Below are 26450 nucleotides of genomic sequence, written 5' to 3' on the forward strand. Positions count from 1 at the left end.
TTTTATTTTAATAACTTTATTTTATTTTATATTTTTTCTTTCTTTTTTTTTCTCCCTTTTCTTTTGAGCTGTGTGGCTGATAGGGTCATGGTCCTCTGGCCAGGTGTGAGGCCTGAGCCTCTGAGGTAGGAGAACCAAGTTCATGACATTGGACCACCAGAGACCTCCTGGCCCCATGTAATTTCAATCGGCAAGAGGTCTCCCAGTTATCTCCGTCTCAACACTAAGACCCAGCTCCACTCAATGACGAGCAAGCTCCAGTGCTGGACACCACATGCCAAACAACTACCAAGACAGGAACTCAACCCCACCCATTAGCAGAGAGGCTGCCTAAAATCATACTAAGTTCACAGACACCACAAAACACACCACCGGACACAGTCCTGCCCACCAGAAAGACAAGATCCAGCCCCATCCACCAGAACACAGGCACCAGTCCCCTCCACCAGGAAGCCTACACAACCCACTGAACCGACCTTACCCACTGTGGGCAGACACCAAAAACAACAGGAGCATGAACCTGCAGCCTGCGAAAAGGAGACCCCAAACACAGAAAGTTAAGCAAAATGAGAAGACAGAGAAACACACAGCAGATGAAGAAGCAAGGTAAAAACCCACCAGACCAAACAAATGAAGAGGAAATAGGCAGCCTACCTGAAAAAGAATTCACAGTAATGATAATAAAGATGATCCAAAACCTTGGAAATAGACTGGAGAAAATAGAAGAAATGTTTAACAAGGACCTAGAAGAACTAAACAGCAAACAAACAATGATGAACAACACAATAAATGAAATTAAAAATTCTCTAGAAGGAATCAATAGCAGAATAACCAAGGCAGAAGAACGGATAAGTGACCTGGAAGATAAAATAGTGGAAATAACTACCACAAAGAAGAATAAAGAAAAAAGAATGAAAAGAATTGAGGACAGTCTCAGACACCTCTGGGACAACATTAAAGGCACCAATATTCGAATTATAGAGGTCCCAGAAGAAGAAGAGAAAAAGAAAGGGACTGAGAAAATATTTGAAGAGATTATAGTTAAAAACTTCCCTAATGTGGGAAAGGAAACAGTCAATCAAGTCCAGGAAGCGCAGAAAGTCACATACAGAATAAATCCAAGGAGAAACACACCAAGACACGTATTAATCAAACTATCAAAAATTAAATACAAGGAAAAAATATTAAAAGCAGCAAGGGAAAAGCAACAAATAACATACAAGGGAATCCACATAAGGTTAACAACTTATCTTTCAGCGGAAACTCTGCAAGCCAGAAGGGAGTGGCAGGGCAGATTTAAAGGGATGAAAGGGAAAAACATACAACCAAGATTACACTACCCAGCAAGGATCTCATTCAGATTCAACAGAGAAATTAAAACCTTTACAGACAAGCAAAAGCTAAGAGAATTCAGCATCTCCAAACAAGCTTTACAACAAAGGCTAAAGGAACTTCTCTAGGCAGGAATCACAAGAGAAGGAAAAGACCTACAAAAACAGACACAAAACAATTTAGAAAATGGTAATAGGAACATACATATTGATAATTACCTTAAATGTAAATGGATTAAATGCTCCAACCAAAAGACATGCACTGGCTGAATGGATACAAAAACAAGATCCATATATATGCTGTCTACAAGAGATCCACTTCAGACCTAGGGACACATACAGACTGAAAGTGAGGGGATGGAAAAAGATAGATATTCCATGCAAATGGAAATCAAAAGAAAGCTGGAGTAGCAATTCTCATATCAGATAAACAGACTTTAAAATAAAGACTATTATAAGAGACAAAGAAGGACACTACATAATGTTCAAGGGATCAATCCAACAAGAACATATATCAATTGTAAATATTTATGCACCCAATATAGGAGCACCTCAAAACATAAGGCAAATGCTAACAGCCATAAAAGGGGAAACTGAGAGTAACACAATCATGGTAGGGGGCTTTCACACCCCACTTTCACCAATGGACAGATCAACTTACATGGAAATAAATAATGGAACAAAAGCTTCAAGTGACACATTAAAGAAGCTGGATTTAATTGATATTTATAGGATATTCAATCCAAAAAAAACAGAATACACTTTCTTCTCAAGTGCTCATGGAGCATTCTCCTGGATAGATCACATCTTGGGTCACAAATCAAGCCTTGGTAAATTTAAAAAAATTGAAATCGTATCAAGTATCTCTTCCAACCACAATGCTATGAGACTAGATATCAATGAGAGGGAAAAAAACTGTAAAAAATACAAGCACATGGAGGCTAAACTATACACTACTAAATAACCAAGAGATCACTGAAGAAATCAAAGAGGAAATCAAGAAATACCTAGAAACAAAGGACAATGAAAGCACAACATCACAAAACCTATGGGATGCAGCAAAAGCAGTTCTAAGAGGGAAGTCTATAGCAATACAATCCTACCTCAAGAAACAAGAAACATCTCAAATAAACAACCTAACCTTACACCTAAAGCAATTAGAGAAAGAAGAAAAAAGAAACCCCAAGGTTACCAGAAGGAAAGACATCATAAAGATCAGATCAGAAATCAATGAAAAAGAAATGAAGAAAACAATAGCAAAGATCAATAAAACTAAAAGCTGGTTCTTTGTGAAGATAAACAAAATTGATAAACCATTAGCCAGACTCATCAAGAAAAAAAGGGAGAAGACTCAAAGCAACAGAATTAGAAATGAAAAAGGAGAAGTAACAACTGAAACTTCAGAAAAACAAAGGATCATGAGAGATTACTACAAGCAACTATATGCCAGTAAAATGGACAATCTGGAAGAAATGGAAAACATCTTAGAAAGGCACAACCTTACGAGACTGAACCAGGAAGAAGTAGAAAATATAAACAGGCCTATCACAAAGACTGAAATTGAAACTGTGATTAAAAATCTTCCAACAAACAAAAGCCCAGGACCAGATGGCTTCACAGGCGAATTCTATCAAACATTTAGAGAAGAGCTAACACCTATCCTTCTCGAACTCTTCCAAAATATAGCAGAGGGAGGAACACTCCCAAACTCATTCTACGAGGGCTCCATCACCCTGATACCAAAAAGGGAAAAAGATGTCACGAAAAAGGAAAACTACAGGCCAGTACCACTGATGAACATGGATGTAAAAATCCTCAACAAAATACTAGCAAACAGAATCCAACAGCACATTAAAAGGATCATACATCATGATCAAGTGGAGTTTATCCCAGGAATGCAAGGATTCTTCAATATATGCAAATCAGTCAATGTGATACACCATTGACAAATTGAAAGATAAAAACCATATGATCATCTCAATAGATGCAGAAAAAGCTTTCAACAAAATTCAACACCCATTTATGATAAACTCTCCAGAAAGTAGGCATAGAGGGAACTTACCTCAACATAATAAAGGCCATATATGACAAACCCACAGCCAACATCATTCTCAATGGTGAAAAATTGAAACCATTTCTTCTAAGATCAGGAAGAAGACAAGGTCACCCACTCTCACCACTATTACTCAACATAGTTTTGGAAGTTTTAGCCCCAGCAGTCAAAGAAAAAGAAATAAAAGGAATCCAAATCAGAAAAGAAGAAGTAAAACTGTCACTGTTTGCAGATGACATGATACTATACATAGAGAATCCTAAAGATGCTACCAGAAAACTACTAGAGCTAATTAATGAATTTGGGAAAGTAGCAGGATACAAAATTAATGCACAGAAATCTCTTGCATTCCTATACACTAATGATGAAAAACCCAAAAGAGAAATTAAGGAAACACTCCCATTTACCACTGCAACAAAAGCAATAAAATACCTAGGAATAAACCTACCTAAGGAGACAAAAGACCTGTATGCAGAAAACTATAAGATACTGATGAAAGAAATTAAAAATGATACAAACAGATGGAGGGGTATACCATGTTCTGGGATTGGAAGAATCAACACTGTGAAAATGACTATACTACCCAAAGCAATCTACAGATTCAGTGCAATCCCTCTGAAACTACCAATGACATTTTTCACAGAACTAGAACAAAAAATTTCACAATTTGTATGGAAACACAAAAGACCCCGAATAGCCAAAGCAATCTTGAGAAAGAAAAACAGAGCTGGAGGAATCAGGCTCGCTGACTTCGGACAAGACTACAAAACTATAGTAATCAAAACAGTATAGTATTGGCACAAAAACAGAAATATAGATCAATGGAACAGGATAGAAAGCCCAGAGATAAACCCACGTACATATGGCCACCTTATCTTTGGCAAAGGAGGCAAGAATATACAATGGAGAAAAGACAGCCTCTTCAATAAGTGGTGCTGGGAAAACTGGACAGCTACATTTAAAAGAATGAAATTAGAACACTTCCTAACATGATACCCAAAAATTAACTTAAAATGGATTAAAGACCTAAATGTAAGGCCAGACACTATAAAACTCTAGAGGAAAACATAGAAAGAACACTCTTTGACATAAATCACAGCAAGATCCTTTTTGACTCACCTTCTAGAGAAATGGAAATAAAGACAAAAATAAACAAATGGGACCTAATGAAACTTAAAAGCTTGTGCACAGCAAAGGAAACCATAAACAAGATGAAAAGTTAGCCCTCAGAGTGGGAGAAAATATTTGTAAATGAATCAACGGACAAAGGATTAATCTCCAAAATATACAAGCAGCTCATGCAGCTCAATATCAAAAAAACAAACAGCCCAACCCAAAAATGGGCAGAAGATCTAAATAGACATTTCTCCAAAGAAGATATACAGATTACCAACAAACACATGAAAGGATGCTCAACATCACTAATCATTAGAGAAATGCAAATCAAAACTACAATGAGGTATCACCTCACACCGGTCAGAATGGCCATCATCAAAAAAAGTCTACAAACAATAAACGCTTGAGAGGATGTGGAGAAAAGGGAAGCCTCTTGCACTGTTGGTGGGAATGTCAATTGATACAGCCACTATGGAGAACAGTATGGAGGTTCCTTAAAAAACTAAACACAGAACTACCGTATGACCCAGCAATCCCACTACTGGGCATATACCCTGAGGAAACAATAATTCAAAAAGAGTCATGTACCACAATGTTCATTGCAGCACTATTTACAATAGCCAGGACATGGAAGCAGAATAGCCAGGATGGAAGCAACTTAAGTGTCCATTGACAGATGAATGCATAAAGAAGATGTGGCACATATATACAATGGAATATTACCTAACCATAAAAGAAACCAAAATTGAGTTATTTGTAGTGAGGTGGATGGACCCAGAGTCTGTCATACAGAGTGAAGTAAGTCAGAAAGAGAAAAACAAATACTGTATGCTAACACGTTTATATGGAATCTAAAAAAAAAAAAAAAAAAAAAAAAAAAATTGGTTCTGAAGAACCTAGCAGCAGGACAGGAATAAAGACTCAGATGTAGAGAATGGACTTCAGGACATGGGAAGGGGGAAAGGTAATCTGGGACGAAGTGAGAGAGTGGCATTGACATATATACACTACCAAAATAGCTAGCTAGTGGGAAGCAGGAGCATAGTACAGGGAGATCAGCTTGGTGCTTTGTTGTGACCACCTAGAGGGGGAGGTAGGGAGGGTGGGAGGGAGACGCAAGAGGGACAGGATATGGGGATATATAGATATACGTATAGCTGATTCACTTTGTTATACAGCAGAAACTAACACAACAATGTAAAGCAATTATACTCCAATAAAGATGTTAAAAAAAAAAAAAAATGTATGTGATTCCCAGATCTCACCCTTAAAAGAAAGGACATACTCTTTATTTTTTTCCCCCTTTGATTAGCTGAGACATGGATATGTCTGGATATGTGGTGGATATCCAGAGATGGATATGTGGTGATGAGTGTCCTGAATCACAAAGAGCAAACCATAGGGAATGATAGAGGACAAGATGTCTAAACAACATTGTAAATCCCTGAATCCCTGCAGTATCTTGTGGGTCAGGGTAACTCACCCTTGGGTGGTCTACTTTGGACTTTTACATAAGTGAGAAATAAATATCTACTTTAAATAAGACTATTATTCTGGTGTCTCTTATAGCACTGAAGAAGTTAGTTTAGCTAACGCTCCTTGCTTTAACAAATATACTCAAAATTTTGGAGGCTTAACACAATAGAATTTTGAACATCAAGTCCGAAATGGATGACCCTTCCCATTCTATACCCAGGCCCACTGTTCAGAGTGGGTACTCCAAGCAGTGATTCAGAGTTCCAGCATCCTTCCATCTTCTGGTTCCACCAGCTTCCACATGTCGTTTCTACAGTCATTGGACTCACCTGTATCAAGCCTTAGAAAGAGGGCTTTACTGGGTCAGGACTGGGAGTGGCATGAATCTCTTCCACTCACATTCCATGGCTGCACCTCTCTACAAGTGAGGCTGGGGAGAATAGTCAAGTCTTGAGCACAGAGAGAAGAAGAAACAGGTGTGTAAACAGGTCCCTGGGATCTGCCATGACATTCAAATCATACTAGAGCTATTTTAAAGATATCTTAACAAGTAAACTTTTTAAAATTCTATTACCTAATATTTCTTACTTTCAAAGTTACCTCATCACCTTGCTACCCGGTTCAGTCTTGCTGTAAAGAATTTTAAAGCAACATCTGAAATGCTCCTATATCAGCAGTTATTGAGTATCATCCATATGTGTGTGGTTAATCATCTGTGACAATCTTAACAGTGATGACAATTCCAGGAAGCACACACGAAGTACAATAACCAGATGCTAATGGTTTATGGGTATCCAAGAGAATAGGGAAAAACTGATAATAAATAGAATGAAGACAAAAATACAAATTACTATAGTAAAAACAGTCCATGAAGTCAAAATCAGTCATCTGCTATTAACAAACTCACTATCTATTGATATAGAGTACTTTAGAAAAGAGAATAAACTAAATTTGACTTCCTTTCAGTATTTATCTACCAAAGTGGTCTGATGTTAGCCACACTGAACAAGAAAATATTTTGCACAATTAAAATGTCGATTTTCTATGATGTTTAGCTATTTTAAATTTTGGAATACCTTATTAAACTACCTGCTTAATACCTGTGCCTGTTCTTTCTGAGGAAACACACTCATTGTAAAGGATAAAGTTTGGAAACCATTTAAAACTGTATGAGCCACCAAAATATTCCAAAGTTTTTAAAACTGGTGAAAATCATTTTTACCATGCTTGAATAAGTCAGCTTATGGGAATTTTGTCTCATTTCTTTACAAAATTCCCCTTGGGGATGAAAACAAGCTTGGAAAGTTTCCGTCAACAGTGTAAATTGAGAGTTCATGTTAAATTAGGCGTTGAAAACTGCAGTTTAGGATGGAATTACCATCTCAGCCATTACCACAGGGTTCCATAGTACATTTACAATAGCTATGTTTTGGATTAACATCATATTCAAGTACTTTCTACATTTTTTTTTTCATTTTTAAACTTAACTACCATGCTGCAGGAGATCTTAAAAAATCAAGCATATTTTCTACTTTCCCTTTATTTTTCAAAGCCCAGATAATAATATGGCAACAATTATCAATACTCATAGGATGATAAAGCACATAATCACCAGTAAGAAGACTGACCAGTAGAAATGACATTCTCCTAAGCTCACTAATCTTTTAAAATATACTTTTTAAAATTATTTTTTATTAAAGTATAGTTAATTTTCAATGTTGTGTTAGTCTCAAGTGTACAGCAAAGTTATTCAGTTATACATATACGTATATATGTATATACATATTCTTATATATATATATTATTTTATATATATATATTATTTTTCAGATTCTTTTCCATTATACGTTATTACCAGATACTGAGTAGAGTTCCCTGTGCTATACAGCAGGTCCTTGTTGTTTACTTATTTTATATATAGTAGTGTGTATATGTTAATCCCAAACTCCTAATTTATCTCTCCCCACCCCTGCTAACCCCTTTGGTAACCATAAGTTTGTTTTCTATGTCTTTTGAGTCTATTTCTGTTTTGTAAATAAGTTCATTTGTATCAATTTTTTAGATTTCACATATAAGTGATATCATATGATATTTGCCTTTGTCTGGCTCACTTCACTTAGTATGATAATCTCTAGGTTCATCCATGTTGCTGCAAATGGCATTATTTCATTCTTTTTTGTGTCTGAGTAATATCTCATTGCATATATATACCACATCTTCTTCATCTATTCACATTTCGATGGACATTTATGTTGCTTCCATGTCTTGGCTATTATAAATAGTGCTGCTATGAACACTGGTGTGCATGTATCTTTTTGAATTAGAGTTTTAAAAAACGTACTTTTAAAAGACCGTGTAACCTAACACATAATTACAATTGAGTTGCTCCAGAAAACTGTATCTTAGTTCTACTTAGCTTGGAGTCTTGCCTTAGTGAAGAGTGAGAGAGCAAAAGCAAGAGAGGAAGAAAGATTCTCATTAAGTATGGAGGGTACTTACTGTGTCAGCAAAGAAATCATCATTCTTCTAGTCACTCAATAAAAATTTACCAAATCACTATTGCATACCAGGCCAAGACAAGGATATACAGAGAATGAAATTTATGGTCTTGTGGGTAATTAAGACAACACACGCAAGCACGCATGCATACTAAAACACACACACACACACACACTAAAACCAGGAATTATAATACTGCAGGATGATACATGACAGGGGAAGTGAAGCATACTTTAGGAATACAGTGGAGACCTACCCCAGTTTTGTGGGTAAAAAAAAAGCTGAAGAAGGCAACCGCTAGGATAAGAACTGAAGGATGCCTGGGTGCCAGCCAGTCTAAAGGAAGAGAATTTCCAAGCACATGTGAAATGAGACACCACAGAGTTCTAGAGATTGAAAGAAGTTCTTTCTGGATTGAGGGTAGACATTCAGACAGAAGTGATAAGAAAAGGAGCAAACTGATAAATGAGAAAAGGTCTTACAGAAGCATTTGTACTTAATTTAAAGTGGTCAAAAATTGTTCTAGAAAACAGTACTGACAAACTCTGCTTATTCTTTCCTACACTGCTAATATAATCACTTGAGACATTATCTAGAATTTACAAATGAGCAATGAAATCAATTCTTGTTTCAGAACAATAAAACAACAACACATATTTTTGGTATAAGTATGTCTCAAATATTTCATGGGACATACTTATACTACACAATGATTTGTTGTTTATCTGAACTTCAAATTTACCTGGGTGCCCTGAATTTTTATTTATTAAATTTGGTAACCATGGCCAGCAGGCAGTCAAGGGAGAACTTATTAGGATAGTCAACTTAGTGGCACAAGACTGATAATGGCTGTGTATAGTACCTATATTCAAATGCCAGTTTGAATAATAGGAAGTTTGTAACATTTTGAGAAATTTTAATGAAGTTTGTTGTGTCCAGCATTATGTTTAAAGCCCACAAATCCCTTTGAACACTGATAATTAAGAGGGTGGGTTGAATTGAACATAAGGACAAGAAAAATTGGGCTTCCCTGGTGGCTCAGTGGTTAAGAATCCGCCTGCCAATGCAAGGGACACGGGTTCAAGCCCTGGTCCGGGAAGATCCCACATGCCGCGGAGCAACTAAGCCCGTGCGCCACAACTACTGAGCCTGCGCTCTAGAGCCCGCGAGCCACAACTACTGAAGCCCGTGTGCCACAACTACTGAAGCCCACGCGCCTAGAGCCTGTGCTCTGCAACAAGAGAAGCCACCACAGTGAGAAGCCTGCGCCCCAGAACAAAGAGTAGCGCCCGCTCACTGCAACTAGAGAAAGCCCGCGTGCAGCAGCGAAGACGCAATGCAGCCAAAAATTAAATAAATAAATAAATAAATAAATAAATTTATTAAAAAAAAAAAGACAAGAAAAATAATTTTTCTAAAGAAAATATAAAAATTCATTTATTGGCAATGTGAAAGACATTAATTTTCTCTACATGTACATATACAAATATACATATGCAATATATATATTATACATGAGTACTATGCCTTTTACTATAAAGATAAAATATTACAAATTTCACTACAAAAAACCAAAACATTATTTCTTAATTTGGTCACTAGGTATCAAAACATTGATACATTCTTAAAAAGCTCATGAATATTTTCGTCCATGAAATCCCAAACAATTGTTATAGTTGTCAACATTTCATAAAACAACTACTGCAACATATAATTACGTTTCACTACTAACTAATTTTGCAAGAATGAGGCAGGCAAAGAATATATACACACTGCATTTCTTTTTAAGGAAGAGTATTTATTTAATTATCAACAAATATTTATCAACCATTTTCCAATTCAAAGGTAATGGGAATATATGTGTGAACCAGATTGACATCATCCCTGTCCTCATGGAGTTTTCCACCTAGTGAAGGAGTCAGGCAAAGCACACACAAAGAAACATGTAAGACAACTACAGATAGTGGTAAGTGCTCTGAAAGAAAGAAACAGATAAAGCATAAAGAAGGTGGGGAAAGAGTCATGTACTTTAAAAAAAAGAAAAAAGGGTAGTCAGGAAAGTCCTCTGTGACATCAGGGAAATGATTAGACAGGACCTGAAAGGTGCAAGGGATCCAGTCACAGCATTAGAAGGTTGGCATCATCCTATGCAGAGGAAGCAGCTTGTGCAAAGGCGCTGAGGCAAGAAAGAACTCAGTTCATCCAAGAAACTGAAAGAATGGCTCTGTGGCTTGAGCATGATGATTAAATGTCCACAAGGACTAGATGTAGTAGTTTGTAGTACTAGTTTGTAGCAGGGGGACAAGTAAAGACACGGTTAGAAGTTTTAATTTTATCCTAAAATGCAATGAAAACAAGGGCACAGTCTTAAGCAGGGGAACGATATGGTCAAATTATACACTGCTTTCAATGATCACTCTGATTGCTGTTAGAGTGTCAAGGAAGTGAGCAAAAGTGGGATTGGCAGATTATTCAGGAAGTGACTACATTGGTTGTGGTGAGAAAGGATTTGGGTTTGGAATCAGGACTTTAGCAGCAAGAGTTGAAGAGAGGTGGGCAGATCTGAGGAAAGACAAACCAGAGAGAATTCTTGGCTGTGAGAATGGGGCCGCTGTGAAAAGATATGAGCTGAAGATACAAATTTGAGTGTTGTCAGCATATTGATAATACCTAAGGCCGTAAGGATGGGCAGAATCACCTGGGGAGAGAATGCAGAAGAAAGAAAAGAAGAGTCCCAAGTCTAAACCCTGAAAAACAGAAACATTTAAAGCTGAGGTATGGAAACAAGGTAAAGCAAAGACAGAAGGCACAGCCACTGAAGCCAACATGTCTGTGTTACAAGAAGGACTGAGAGTTATGTCAGAATGAAAGAAAAATAGCTGGTTAGATTTTCCGTTAGTCTTCTTGGCTTTCTTCCTTCTTAATTGTGTGAAAACAAAGCTTACCTTTGTACTTTCAACAGGATGATGAGAAAGGGAAAAGCAGATGTGTTAACATGCCCCAATCCTTTATCTCAGATCTCTGGCAAGTTTTAATTAGTTTGCTAGTTGAGGGCTTCCTGAGTAAATGCAATTCTGTCACTTCCTAGGCATTCTCATGCTGGGTGTAATGGATTTTTTGGTCTCCAGTTCAGATAACATTTCTATATTGTCCAAAATAGTTATAAGCAATTTTGTTAGTTAACCTCCTATAATTTCTCCCTTATATTTTTGAAACAGTATGCATAAGATTTCACTAATTGTCCTGTTTCAAGAACATAAACACTCATTATTCTTCTCTGATATTAATTTTTAAATTAGGTTTAAATTCCATTTTCCCATTTAAAATAGCTATATTCACTGAAATGGAAAAATACAAGAGAAAAAATACTATTAAGGCTTGAGGTTTTGCCAGACAAAATAAAAGAGTTACTGCTAAGTTTAGGTGTTCACACACACTGACCATTTAAGAGGAAAAGTGGGTTTTTAGTTTAACTTATTCATTTGAATGTTAAGGAATTTGTTTAGGTCATGTTTGCATCTCAGAAAACCGCTGGTTTGGGAAAGAATCAGCTGATGTAATCAAGAAAAGGAATGAATATCTGACTGTAAAACTATACTCGGTTATCTTCTGCTTGCTTCCTTTCCTCTGCCTGTTTAACTTGGGAATTCTCCCCTTCCCACACCTTCAATTTATTTCTTTACTCTCTTCCCTTTTCACTCTATACATTCTTGGTGGTTGATGTACTAGCAACTTCCACTTCAGTATTTTCAGCTAATGTATCCCTTAGGAGCTGCAGATCTACTCAGTCTGCTTAATTCACCTTAGGTCTTTTTTATTATGTGATCTAAGTCTCTCCTTTTTTCATCTGTAAATCAGAGAAAATAACATTGATTTTACCAAGTTGACTTAAGGAGTAATGAAAACTTCTGGAAATACCTAGCATAGTATCAGGCACCTAGTAACTACTCAAGAAACATTAGGGTCTTTCTCCCTTTTCTCATTAGAGGCTCTAGGTGATCTGTGATCTGTGCCATACAAATGAGAAGAGCTCCAACTAAGACCAGAGCAGTGAGGACTGTTCAAATAAAAGACAAGATTCTAATGAAAGTAATTTAGAAAGTTTAGTTCAGCAGCTTGGCCCACCCTTATGGTGAGCCCCAAATAATTACATGTAAGGGAAACCAGGATTGGTGATCTTAGGAAACCCCCCCAAGCCTCCTTTTTCCTTAGGAGCAAGAAATTAATAAGTTGAGGTAGTATGTAGAGCATTCATTTCATAGTACCTAAAACTTCTCTTTTATCCTCTACTAAATGGGATTTCTTTTATTAGCATTCATAAAATAATCACTGTGTTTAAACTAGAAATTTTCGAAAGTAAATATTTTGATGGAAAATAAGTTAGTTGTGTCATTCTTAATATAGTTAGCTTATATTTTACAACCATTACAATGTCTTACAACTTAACTTTCATTGTCCTGGGCTAATGAGAAGGGAACAGAGGTAGATGCTTCCTGTTAACTGTGAGTATATTTGTGGTAAAAAAAAGGTGAGGGCTTCCCTGGTGGCGCAGTGGTTGAGAATCTGCCTGCCAATGCAGGGGACACGGGTTCGGACCCTGGTCTGGGAAGATCCCACATGCCGAGGGGCAGCTAGGCCCGTGATCCACAACTACTGAGCCTGCGCGTCTGGAGCCTGTGCTCTGCAACAAGAGAGGCCACGATAGTGAGAGGTCCGTGCACCGCGATGAAGAGTGGCCCCCGCTTGCCGCAACTAGAGAAAGCCCTCGCACAGAAACGAAGACCCAACACACCCAAAAATAAATAAATAAATAAATAAATGAATTAAAAAAAAAAAAAAGGTGAAATGATGCCATGGTGCCCTCAATAGTTATGATTTGTAGTAGTTGGTCCTAAACGTGCACATGGTAGTGAGTGTTTACCAAACACAAGACATAGAGCTAAAGTAGTCACTACCACATCTATGTCATATGCAATGCTTTAATGTCAGCAGAACACCATCCATCAAATTAACGTTAATTTCAATTTTTTGTTTTTGTGTTTTTGGAACTTATTTTGTAAATTTCTTTATGAATAAAAATATATGCATACATAATTTCATGTTTGTAATACTACTTTAAGTCCATTCTGGGATTTGGAAGGATTTTTTTGGTTTTGATTTTGGTTTCGGGTTTAAAAGGACTCCACACATTACTCAAGTTTCAAAACTTGGCCAACACACCTGGCCTCATCTGGTGGCAGACATCAAAATTTAGAACATAATCCCAAAACAGAAATTAATCTAACTCCATACTATATACTACTTAATTAAATTCCTATTTCAGAAGTGACAAATACATATATATGCATCAGCATACAGTATTTGTTTTTCTCTCTCTGACTTACTTCACCCTGTATGACAGACTCTAGGTCCATCTACCGCAGGGGCGAAGTGAGAGTAGCATCAACATATATACACTACCGAATGTAAAATAATTAGCTAGTGGGAAGCAGCAGCATAGCACAGAGAGATCAGCTCGGTGCTTTGCGATGACCTAAAGGGGTGGGATAGGGAGGATGGGAGGGAGGCTGAAGAGGGAGGGGATAAGGGGACATATGTATGCATATGGCTGATTGCCTTTGGGGTACAACAGAAACAGGACTTCACAGTATTGTGAAGCAATTATACTCCAATAAAGATCTATTTAAAAAAAAAATGAAGTCGATATGTTATCAAGATCCAAAAAAAAAAAAGTGACAAATACAATAACTGTCAAGAATTCTACCATATGACTTCAATTCAAAGAAGTACTTCCAACATAATTAACTACTTAAGGTTTATGTACCAAATGTAAAAAATAAGTGCAATTTAAGATATGTTAATATGGATGAAACCATATTTGTAAAACAATAAAAATATGGGAGACACAACAGGGAGGAGGTATGGGGATATATGTATATGTATAGCTGATTCACTTTGTTATAAAGCAGAAACTAACATACCATTGTAAAGCAATTATACTCCAATAAAGATGTTAAAAGAGTAAGAAATATATATATATAGACTTTCAATTAAATATTAATATACGTCTTAAAGGTAAATTTGCAAATCATAATCTCATTACTTGTATTCGAATCCTATTTTTAATACATGTTACTTTTTTCTTTAACAAGAAAAGGTACAGAGGTTTTAAATAAAGTTATGGTGTTTTAGTTCATTCATTCACCCAAAAAACTTCTATTAAAGACAGATAAACTGAAACATTTTTCAAAGCAAGAAAGATAGCATCCAAAAATTAAAATGGGAATTGGTATGAAAATAACTTAAAAACAAAAACAGAAAAATACTTGGAAACAGGTTAACCATACTATACCTAAATTTGATCAAATAAATAAACAAGCTTACTGGAGTTCCCATCATTTCCTTTTAGTACATCCTTTACAAAGATGAATGATCAACTTATTGTAAGGTTGTAGTATCACCATGGAAACCATCCAAATGTATTAATCTTTGAATCTCATGAATAAAACATGAATTATGGTAGTTTCAATAATGATATTTTCTGGACAGATGGAAAAAGGGTACACTGAGACTTCATTTTATACTTTGATTCTTTAGGTAAATTAATACATAAAATATTTTGTAAACAGTGTAAGAGAGAGTATGAAATAGCATAAAAAAGCACACACCGGCTTAATTCTCGGAAGTTACTTCATTTCTGAGTGTCAGCTTATTTCTGCAATCACTTTCAGCTTTAAATCTTCTGATTTTAAATTTAAATCTGATTCCCTGATTTTAAATGCACTGAAGAATTTAACTATTGTTGTGAGTCACACAGAGGTAACTCCTGTATAAGGATTTAACATCAAAACGGGGAGAAAATCAAGTATTTTTTAAAGTATAAAATTGAATTTCTTAATTTGGAAACAATATTTTAAGTATATGATGTTCTAATTATTTAGCTTTTGAGATAATTATTAACTTTTTGAGTAAAATTTTAAAAGACCTAACTATAGAAGGCACTAGAGCCTAACCTAATAGGGCCCGATGGACATTACTGAAAATAATACTGGAAATGATTAAAGAGAGCTCCTTTTCTCAGGAGGTTCTTGCCCCATCAGGCCAATTTAGAACAGCTCATTAAACATCAATGGTATTCTTTTATCAGATACTTAGGGCTATTTCTTAAGTTGCATATTCATCTTTTATAAGGAACAAAATTCCAGCAAATTTCAATCTGTCCTATTGTGATGGCCTGAGCTTCATTAGCTTACTGAAATGGTGAAGGCTGAATTTCCAATAATTTTAGAGGTTTCTGCTTTATTTACCTTTGATTAAAGGCAATACACAAATAATTCTTCAAAATCTACATTAAAATTCTTTTTTCTGAAGAAAATATCCAATGAAACCCTATTTTATAAATGGCACCCATTTTCTAATAACAATTAATTACTACAAAGTAAGCCATTACTATCAAGTAATAAAGTCATTACTATCAAGCCAGTACTACCAAGTAATAAAGAACATTGCATTAAGAGCAAACCGATAGTACTATGAGAATACTGTCAGGTACTTCACCAATCACTTCAACGCACAATCTCATGTACTACTTTAATAATCCCATGAGGTATCTATAGCTTACATATGAGGAGAGATTAAGTAACCTATTCAAGCTCTGATTCACAGTCAAGCCTTCCTGACTCCAAAGCTTGTGTATACATAATCACTACTTCAATGGTGTGAAAATAATTACAAAATTGCACATTAAAAATCTACAAGATTAATGTGCATTTCATATAGGTAAAATAATTGGCCTTATGTATTCTTTAATTACAAAGAGAATATTTTCCTGTTTTGATTTCTAGCTGTTTTGCATAGATAAAACTATTAATTTTTGTATATTTATTCTATATCTGGCCATCTAACCTTATTCTCATATTAATTTTAACAGTACAATAATATCATAAAAGGAATATTTTATCTGTCCTATTCCTATGTTTACAAGGTATATTCCTTTGTCTTAAAAGCTTGATCTTATTCCTATTTAGAGTATTTATTAGAAATGACTGCAAAATTCTGTCAAATGTCTTTTTAGTGTCTCAGGTTATAATCTATTGAGCCACTAAAATACTTTTATTTGTTTCCTGATAATAGACTATCATTATATTCCTTAAAAAGTCTTATTTTGTTATACATATGCTGAACTTTTGCTATACTGCTGGATGATACTTTCTATATTTTATGTAGGGTTTTTTTTTTTTGGCATTTAAATTCAGAAATGAGATCGAACTATCACTGTCCTTTTTTTAGTTATTTTAAAGTGTCTTGAATTTTTAATATTAAAGTTATGATTCTTCAAGAATTATTGAGACACTGTTAATCTTTTTCTATGGTTGAAACAGAACTTTAAATGACAATGCAATTATCAGTTCTTTAAATATGTGATAATACTCAGCTAGGTATCCATCTGTTCTGGTGCTTTTTGATAATAGATCTTTAAACAGCTTTCCAATATTTATATGGCTTATTCTAGTTCTCCACTTCTTCTTAGATAAATTTTGGTTATTTCAATTTTTCTGGGAAGTTATTCCCTTCCTCTAGGTTTTCATGTTTCATAGGTATAGATTTGCAGGTAATATTCTACTATACTTCTTTTAATCTCTCTTGTTCCTAGAGTTCTTTCTGCTTTCCCTTTCATAATCTTATGTATACTTTCTCTATATATTTTCCATAATTTGTGCCCTGAAGAATTTATATTGGCCATTTCAAAGAAGAATCAAATTTTGAATTAATTTAACCCTTTTAACTTTTGTATTCTACTTTAGTGATTCCAGTTTTTATTGTTATTAAATTCTGATTTCCTAGTTTCTTTTGATGTTCTTTTTCTAATTTTTTTAAGATGAGTACTTAGTTTACTTTTATTTTTCTTTAATAAAAAAAGCATTTAAAGCTAAAATTCTGTACTAAGCACAGCTTTTACTGGGTATGTATATTTTGTTAAGAAGAGATCATCTTCTTCATTAACTCATATATAATTTGTAATTTCCCTTTGCTTTTAAGAGTTATCTGAGTGTGTTTTAATTTCCTAATAATTTTTTTACTTTCCTAATAAAGTTGCCTAATATAATTTTTCCATTTCCTAAAAAAGCTTAGTATCACAGAACATGGACTATTTTTTTTTTCAGAGAAAGAAATGTTATTTTAATAGGATGAACAGAATTTGAGTACAAACAAGAGTAACATGCTAACATGTTAAGGTGTTCCCTGGGTTACAAAATATCAACATCCCCCAAGAAAAATACAGGCTAAGAGCATCTGCATGTGGATACTGGCTGTGTGACACAGACATTGAGCCTGTCAGAGCCTCACTTGCCTCATCTGGGAGAGAGAGAAGATGGCCAGAGAAGCTCCAAGTACGTAAACTATGAAGTGAATATGGCCTATTAAAGATCTTTACTTTCTTGAATTCATAAAAGTTCAGGCAAATTTTTCAAGGTCTAAAATTCCTAAGATGAATCTTTTCTCACTTGAAATTGCATGATTTCCATAATGTAAACATTTTCCAAAAGGAATCTTGACGTTTCAGCATTGTAAATTATAAATGTGCCACCTCATATACATTCTGATACAAATGAGAAGTTTTGTTTACTACTTTAAATACTTATCAACAATAAATTCCTAATATTTTTCTTATGACAGTGAATGAATTTTATTGAGAACTCCTTAATTTCTGGTATTTATTTCATCCTTATCCAGCTTTATCAGAAACTGTAGGAAGGCTATTGGCATACTGTGTCACTGAATATAGCAATGAATTTTATTACATTAATAAAGAAGTTGTATGTGTGTGTTTGATTCATATGGGGCCTTTGTTTAGTTTAGTTTTCTCTCTCATTTCCACCTTTTGCTTTAAATGTTGAGCATGGAGTTTATATTTAACATTTTCTTATCTCTCCTTACTTATTCATATGTCCTCCAAAGGTTAACAATCACAACAGTCATTAAGATTTCATTCCAGGGGAGGGAATGGTGAATCTTGATAACACAGCCATAATATTATGGGGAAACAGTATCTAGAAAACCCTGTCATAAAAGTCACATTTTTTGAGAGAATCTTTTTGCTTTTTAAATCAGTGTAGGAACACTAGGAAGAAAAGTAAACCATTTAGATATTGGAAGATGTTGGTAGGTTGTTAAGACTAGTTATAGTGCTAAGTTACTGTGTGAAATTCATCAAGAGTTTTAAGTATTCTACTGTAATATGTGAACAAATATGAATTAGACAGTTAACTGTCTTTATTTTTAATAAATATTTTTAATGCATTACCTTTATCTGACAGAAGAATTCTAAATAATTGGACTGAAAGATATATGGAAAAAGACTACAATCTTTAACTGTAATCTTAGATGTGCTGTACTTTAGATAAGTCAAATACAAGAGCAAAAGTATAAAGGTATGAAAATTTTAAGAAATAAAAGACAGTTTATGTGTAATATTATGCTTGCCCATGCTGCATTCACTCATATCCTTCTCACTGACTTAAACAGTATTGGTGTATGGCTAGTATTAGCCTAATAATATAACCGTCTCAAAAAGAAAAATGGAGACTACATTTAATCATTGCACCAGGCACTATGTTCTAATTATTGTTTCATTTCTTCCATATGATAAGGGTTAAATATATTGACATGTAATCTGAAGTGAAAATTCCAAGGCTAGGAAAATGCAATCTGCTTTTATAACTCAGCTGACAGAACTACATTTCAGAGCTGACCGACTCCAAAATATCTCCTAAACCAGTCTTTTTCAAGCTATCTATGATGAAAGGCCACATATTTGTTATTGCAAAAGTTCACAAACCAAAGTTTTTATAAAATACAACAAAATAGATAATTCAAAGGAAATTTAAAGATAAAATAACAAGGCCAAATTTTATCATTAGATACAACAGACATAAAATTACTCTATAAAACTGCCATAAATTTTTCAAAGCACTTACTCTCAATTTCTGTGCTTACTGCTGACCAATAACAAATAATTCATGGATCAGCCTTAGTCCATAGACCACAATCTCAGTAGTCAACATACTCCCAAATCTAAGAGTCTATCAGTATTAGGTGTTTCCTGAAGAAATTTGTATAGCACTAACAAGAATCGTGACCAAATGGAAAATGGGCATAAACCTAATGAAATGTTTCAACAATTACAAACAAACATGTCTACTTCCTAATCCTTAGAACTTGTGAATGTATTACCTTAAATGGCAAAAGGGACTCTGCAGACGTGATAAAGGTTAAAGATCTCAAGGTGGAAAGATGATTTTAGAATATCTGGGTGGCCCCAATATAACCACAGGGGTTCTTATAAAAGAGAGGCAGAAGGAGATGTGATGGTAGAAGCTGAAGTCAGAGGGAGGGGTTTGAAGGTGCTATTCTGCTGGCTTTAATGATGGATGAAAATACCATAACCAAGGATACAGGTGTACTCTGGACACTAAAAGAGGGAAGGAACTTCTTCCTTAAGGAGAACGGCCCTACCAACACCTTGATCTTAGGACCTCTGACCCCTAGAATTGTATGATAATAAATGGGCATTGTTTTAAGCTACTAAGATTGTGGTAATTTGTTATAGTAGGAATTGGAAACATACAGACATAAAGATTTTGGTTCTGGGAAGTAGGGTGCTGCTATAACAAATACCTGAAAAATGGGGAAATGGTTTTGGAATTGACAGTGGGCAGAGGCTGGAAAAATTTAGAGGAGCATGATAGAAAAAGCCTAGATTACCTTGAATGGACAGTAAAAATATGTATGTTAAAAGCCCTGCTGGTGAGGGCTCAGAAGGAAATGAGGAACTTGTTATTGGAAGTTGGAGGAAAAAGAATATTTGCTATAGAGTGGCAGAAAGCTTAGCTGAATTACTCCCTATAATTACGTAGAAATCAGAATTATAAGTGATGAACTTGGATATTTAGCTGAGGAGATTTCCAAGCAAAGTGCTGAAGGAGTGGCCTGGTTTCCTCTTCTTGCTTATAGCAAAGTGTCAGAGGAAAGAAACAAATTGAGTTAAGAATTATTAAGCTGAAAGGAACCAGGACCCAATGATTTGGAAACTTCTTGGCCTATGCAGATTGCAAGAGGTGCTAAAATTAGAGGTCTCACTTTCAGGAAAGTGTGGCTCTGGAGAAAAAGTCAATCCTGTGTCTGGACAACCTTTGGTTAGTGCCTTGGAAGGATTAAAACCTCAGAATGTTCATTCACGCAGGGAGCTCTTGCAGAGATTAGGCATGGGATTCATGGACACCCTCAGTCATTTCCACAGAGGCCAAAAATGGAGATGAGATTATCCAGGAAAGACCTGTGAAGCAGCCTGTTTTCTAATAGAGAAAACCCCAGAGATTTACAAAAGAGAACCACAAGTTTCTCAAGAATGTTACATCAGTAGAAACACTGCCAATCTGGACTAAAAAAAAAACCAGAGAAAGATGAAATTCAGAAAGGCTGTGTACTCTCAAAATTATACAGGCAAAAAATATCCAGGTGAAAATATGTGATATCTTTCATGAAAAAAGAATAATGATTCTTAGGGTGAAGAACCAGGCCCAGAGGGCAGAGCCTTGAGCCACAGAGGATTATTACCAGGCTATGAAATATAACTGAGTTTGCCTAGTTGGATTTCTAAATTGCTTGAGACTGGTAACCCATATTTTTCTTCCACATTCTCCCTTTTTAAATGAAAATATCTGTAACTGTTAACTTACGCCTGTCCCACCAATGCATTTTGAGAGCATATAATTTGTCCTCTAATTTCACTGGTACACAGATGGAGAGAAATTTTGCTTGAGGATGGATTATAACTAGAACCTTACTCATACCTAATTGAGATGATTTAGATGATAAGATTTGGAATTTTTAAGCTGATCAATTTTAGATGAGATTTTGGTCTTGAGATGATACTATAGAGTTGAGACTTTTGAGGATCTGGGATGTGGTGAATGTGTTTTGTGTGGGAAGGATGTGAATTTGGGGCGGTGGCCAGAGGGCAGACTATGGTAAACTGAACAATGACCCCCCCCCCCCAAAGAAGACGTCCGTGTTTTAATCCCTGGAAACTGAACATGCTACCTAAAATGGCAAGAGAGACTTTTCACATGTGATTTGGTCATAGATCTTGGGATGAGAAGATTATTCCAGAGAATCTGAGTGGGCCCAATGTAGTCATAAGGGTCCTTATAAGAGGGAGACAGGATAAGATATGAGGACAGGAGCAGGGGTCAGAGTCAGAGAGAGATTCGAAGATGCTACATTGCTGGCTTTCGATATGGAGGAAGGGGCCAAAGAAGAGAGAGGCCTTTAGAACATGGAAAAGGCAAAGAAATAGATTTTCTGCTAGAGCATCCAGAAGGAATGCAGCTCTGCCAATACCCTGACGTTAGGACCTCTGACCTCTAGAACCATAAGATAATAAATTTGTGATGCTGTAAGCCACTAAGATTACAGTAATTTACTATAGCAGCTAGAGAAAACCAGTATGTGGCCTCTACTTAACTTGACATAGTATCTCTCTACAAATATACCATTAAAATCTTGAATTTTCACATTCCATGAAATTTAGTTAATATAGCAGCAAATGATATGCTTCACAAGACACAAAAATTAATTTTTAAAATTTAAAAATCCAAAGGATATTTTTTCTGTTAACAGTCCTCTTGTGGAAATGTGACAACATAAAAATGGAACATTTCATCATTTTGACATGATGAATTTTCCCTTGTAAACTAAAGAAAACGTAATTCAATAAATATACTTTGCTCTTAAATAGTCAATATAATTCTTCCTAACTGCATTAGCATCTAAAAGTAAGCTAGGAATGATTTATTTAGACTTTGAATCCATTACTGCAAATGAGAGTCCCCTTCACCAAAGCCCCCTCTTTAATTACCACATCTACTTAATTTCAAAAATCATATGAAGAGTTTTTTAAAAAGCACTCCAAATCTTATAGGGCAAAAAACAAAAACAAAAAACTGTCCACAGTTCAAGCAGGAATATTCAGTAACTAGCCTTATGGAATGATTTATTCACATTTAAGGTTTTCTAAATTCTTTGGAAAGTCATGATACAATTCCAACAGAAATATACACATGTAACAAAGTATTTCAAAGCATCTCTTACCTGTGTAACAAGTGGCTCCAAAAGTCTCTCCACTGTTAGAGTCCGTATTTCCAAACTTTTGGGGTCCCATTTTAATATGATAGGTGAAGTTGCCGAAGTCATGCTCCCTACAGAAACACACATAATCCATTAGAAATAATGATCACAGAAATAATCTGTTACCTTGTGGGTTCAAAATGAATAAGTCACCAAAACTTAGAGCATACTTGAAAATTATCTGTCTGGTCCAACCTTATAAAGTTAGAGATGGGGAAATCAGAAGCAGAACTATGTGAGGTAGTGATGTTGGGTTCAGACAGAAAATGGATATTTCCTGAGGGCACCTGTATACATCAGACAAACTCTTGGTACCCAATTGACACTGAAATATTTCACTCACTCAGTGTTTAGTACACATATCCACCTGCTATATGCTGGGAAAGACTTGGACCTTGCCCTCGAGTAGCTGATAGTTTCAATGTAGAGGTCGGCCACAATTATGCCTCAATGTGACCTGTTCTGTGACCAAGGAATACAGAGAGGGCCACAGGAGAACTGAGGAAAGGACACCAAAGTCAGTCTGGGGAGATCAACAAAGACTTTCAGGAAGCACAGTAAACCCATCACGACCACTGGATGAGGGACCCTAGGTCCTAAGGAAAGGCTTGCTTCTTTGTTTTTTTTTCACATCAGAATTGACCACTGAGGAGACTATGCTCCCTGGGAGAGCTGAGTTTCATTCTCTTAATCAGGAAAGTTATCTTGCAAAATGAGTGGCAGTGATTCTGAAAATTAGCTTGCTGCTATTTACATGCTGATTACTCACTGCATTTACACTCTTGTCCCATAAAGTGAGTGTCTGATAAGGTTATTTATTGCATTCTAGCACAGTCCTCTCCTACCTAAGAACCACGGGTGTGCAGGTAGCAACCTCACACGTATCAGGCACACAATATTGTCCTGGACTCAATAGAGTACATTAGACATTCTGCCAGGGGTGTGTTTCTCACTGAGAAACTGAATGCTCTTTACTGAATATATTTTGACAACTACCCACCGGACAAGCAACCTTAGATGGTACAAACTGAATCTGAATCACTTGCTTTAATACCATCATAAATCAAACTGTTCATAGCTGTCCTCTTCTTTTGAATCAATGTCCCCACTCAATTCCACTCTTATAAATCAATAGAGATGATTATTTCTATTAGAATTAATACTAAAAATAAGGTCTATCACAATAGACACATGTCTCTTTACTGACCTGCTAAAGCTAGTCCTTTTGCAAACATTCCCAACAAATTTGCTTCAGGAAAAAAAAAAAAAAAAAAAAAAAGGCGAAGACACAGTGTGCTGGTATTTTACCTCTCTCTAAATGCCATATTTTAAATAAACTAAGCATAGCAATCCAACCATATAGACCGATTTAGATTTGGGTTCCTTCACAACAACAATAGTTGGCACGGATATGCTGCCTGTACTCCAAAAACCTAAAAGCACTTTACACATTTCCCATTCACACCACCAACTGCCACATAGCAGCTCTGACATGCCCAGAATTCTGCTGCTGCAGCACACCTTCCTGGGCTGTAGAAGGATGAAAACACCAGATGCTTTCTATCCACACAGGAAACCTTCATCCCTGCCGAAGCCAGCCCTACCTAAGTAACCCAGTACTTAGGACACATGATTGCAAGTCTCTGAGAAGTTCCCTGAAAACCTCTTTCCAGCTCTGATGGAATAATGAATGGCATAATAATGATGATGCACACGGAGGTCCTGTAGGAAAAGATAACTAGTAGTGGAGTAGCGAAGTCATTTTAAGACCATAGTGAAAGGTACTGAGTGGGACTGCGCAGAGAATCACCACTATTACACGGGCACACTTGTTCATCTAAGCTGGTGGACCAAGGAAGGCACACAACATCTTTAGGCATGTTCCAATATATTATTGTAAAGAAATGGCACTCAAAAAATGCTGAAGTGAGAAACAAAAATGCTGAGGTACTCACATTAGAGACACTAACCTAGCATGCATGAAGCAAAAATGGGAGATATTGAACAAAGACCTCAAGCCAACTGTGAGCCAAGAAGCAGAGTTAGATGGAGTGGAGCCTTGGATCCTGAAGGTCAGAGGGCTTATAAATCTAAAACTGAAAGGACAAGAGTGACTGAGCAAATCACTGGACTTAAATTTATTACTTTGGGGAGCAATCTTTCAGCCACTTCTTTTGACACAGGTAAAATTCAAGTGCAAAAGGCAAGGATAGTCTATATGGTATTAATCTGTTGAAGGGAAAAACCTAGTCATAGAAACCACACATTCTTCTGTGTGAAACAAGCAAATCAACTCAAATAAGAAGGCAAGAGGACAAATGAAGTGTGCAGTCACACACACCAGCCTCTCATGTTCCAAAGGAACATGTCTCAAATCCATACTATGCATCCGTACAATTCATGCAGACTGTTTTGCCCACAAAAGAGATTCTATGTAAAGAAAATATATCTTTTTATTCAATGATTAAAATTCAAAGAAAAAAATTACATATTCTACTTGCTTTGGTTAGGGAAACTTAGACTATTGACTAGACACAAAGAGTGAAAAACAGGAGTTGTAAAAAACAAAAGACAACAGGGCTGTCCTCATCCATACATCACAATTTTACAAGCCCAAGAACAAGTTCTTAGCAATTTACTTAATCTCTGAGAAGATATGCTCCTCGAAAAGTATCAAATTGCATACACATGAAAGGTGATAAAACAACCTATATGGCAATAACTTAGATAATTTCAGACTCTCTCCATGGGGGTATGGAAGAGGCATGGGTCAAGGTGCTAGCAGCCACTCATCACTCACAACAAAAAAGCAAAACCTGACAAAAAAGACTAACAGTGTAAAACAAGCTCCCTTATGAGCAGCCAAGGGTCATGTGCTTTGCTAATTTAGACAGTGTCCTGATAAACAGAAAATCTCTCAAGGTACCTATCCCAAGGAGTGCCTTCAAATGACAAATATGTTAATGCAATGCATAATTCACTGCAGAAATTCCCCATTGCCAGATGTTCCTGGAACAAATGTCTTTTTTTTTTTTTTAACATCTTTATTGAAGTATAATTGCATTACAATGGTGTGTTAGTTTCTGCTTTAAAACAAAGTGAATCAGTTATACATATACATATGTTCGCATATCTCTTCCCTCTTGCATCTCCCTCCCTCCCACCCTCCCTATCCCACCCCTCTAGGTAGTCACAAAGCACCGAGCTGATCTCCCTGTGCTATGCGGCTGCTTCCCACTAGCTATCTATTTTACATTTGGTAGTGTATATATGTCCATGAAACTCTCTCACCCTGTCACATCTCACCCCTCCCCCTCCCCATATCCTCAAGTCCATTCTTTAATAGGTCTGTGTCTTTATTCCCATCTTGCCACTAGGTTCTTCATGTCCTTTTTTTTTTATTTTTTCCTTAGATTCCATATATATGTGTTAGCATACTGTATTTGTTTTTCTCGTTCTGACTTACTTCACTCTGTATGACAGACTCTAACTCCATCCACCTCATTACAAATACCTCCATTTCATTTCTTTTTATGGCTGAGTAATATTCCATTGTATATATATGCCACATCTTCTTTATCCATTCATCTGATGATGGACACTCTGGTTGTTTCCATGTCCTGGCTATTGTAAATAGATCTGCAATGAACATTTTGGTACATGACTCTTTTTGAATTATGGTTTTCTCAGGGTATATGCCCAGTAGTGGGATTGCTGGGTCGTATGGTAGTTCTATTTTTAGTTTTTTAAGGAACCTCCATACTGTTCTCCATAGTGGCTGTATC

At 35.9% G+C, this 26450-nt stretch overlaps 1 protein-coding gene across 3 annotated transcripts in view; it reads right to left on the reverse strand.

Annotated features, from left to right (window-relative positions):
• The window catches only part of CTNNA2 (catenin alpha 2), a 1194816-nt gene that overhangs the window by 1018821 nt on the left and 149545 nt on the right, over positions 1–26450 (reverse strand). For all 3 annotated transcript variants that reach the window (XM_059943640.1, XM_059943641.1, XM_059943642.1), the window contains one exon: positions 22630–22736. In XM_059943640.1, the coding sequence (XP_059799623.1) occupies positions 22630–22731 (102 nt within the window). In that variant the 5' untranslated portion in view covers positions 22732–22736. The remainder of the gene's footprint in view (positions 1–22629; positions 22737–26450) is intronic.

This window comes from Balaenoptera ricei, chromosome 13 (assembly GCF_028023285.1).
Source record: "Balaenoptera ricei isolate mBalRic1 chromosome 13, mBalRic1.hap2, whole genome shotgun sequence".
NCBI classification, from domain to species: domain Eukaryota; kingdom Metazoa; phylum Chordata; class Mammalia; order Artiodactyla; family Balaenopteridae; genus Balaenoptera; species Balaenoptera ricei.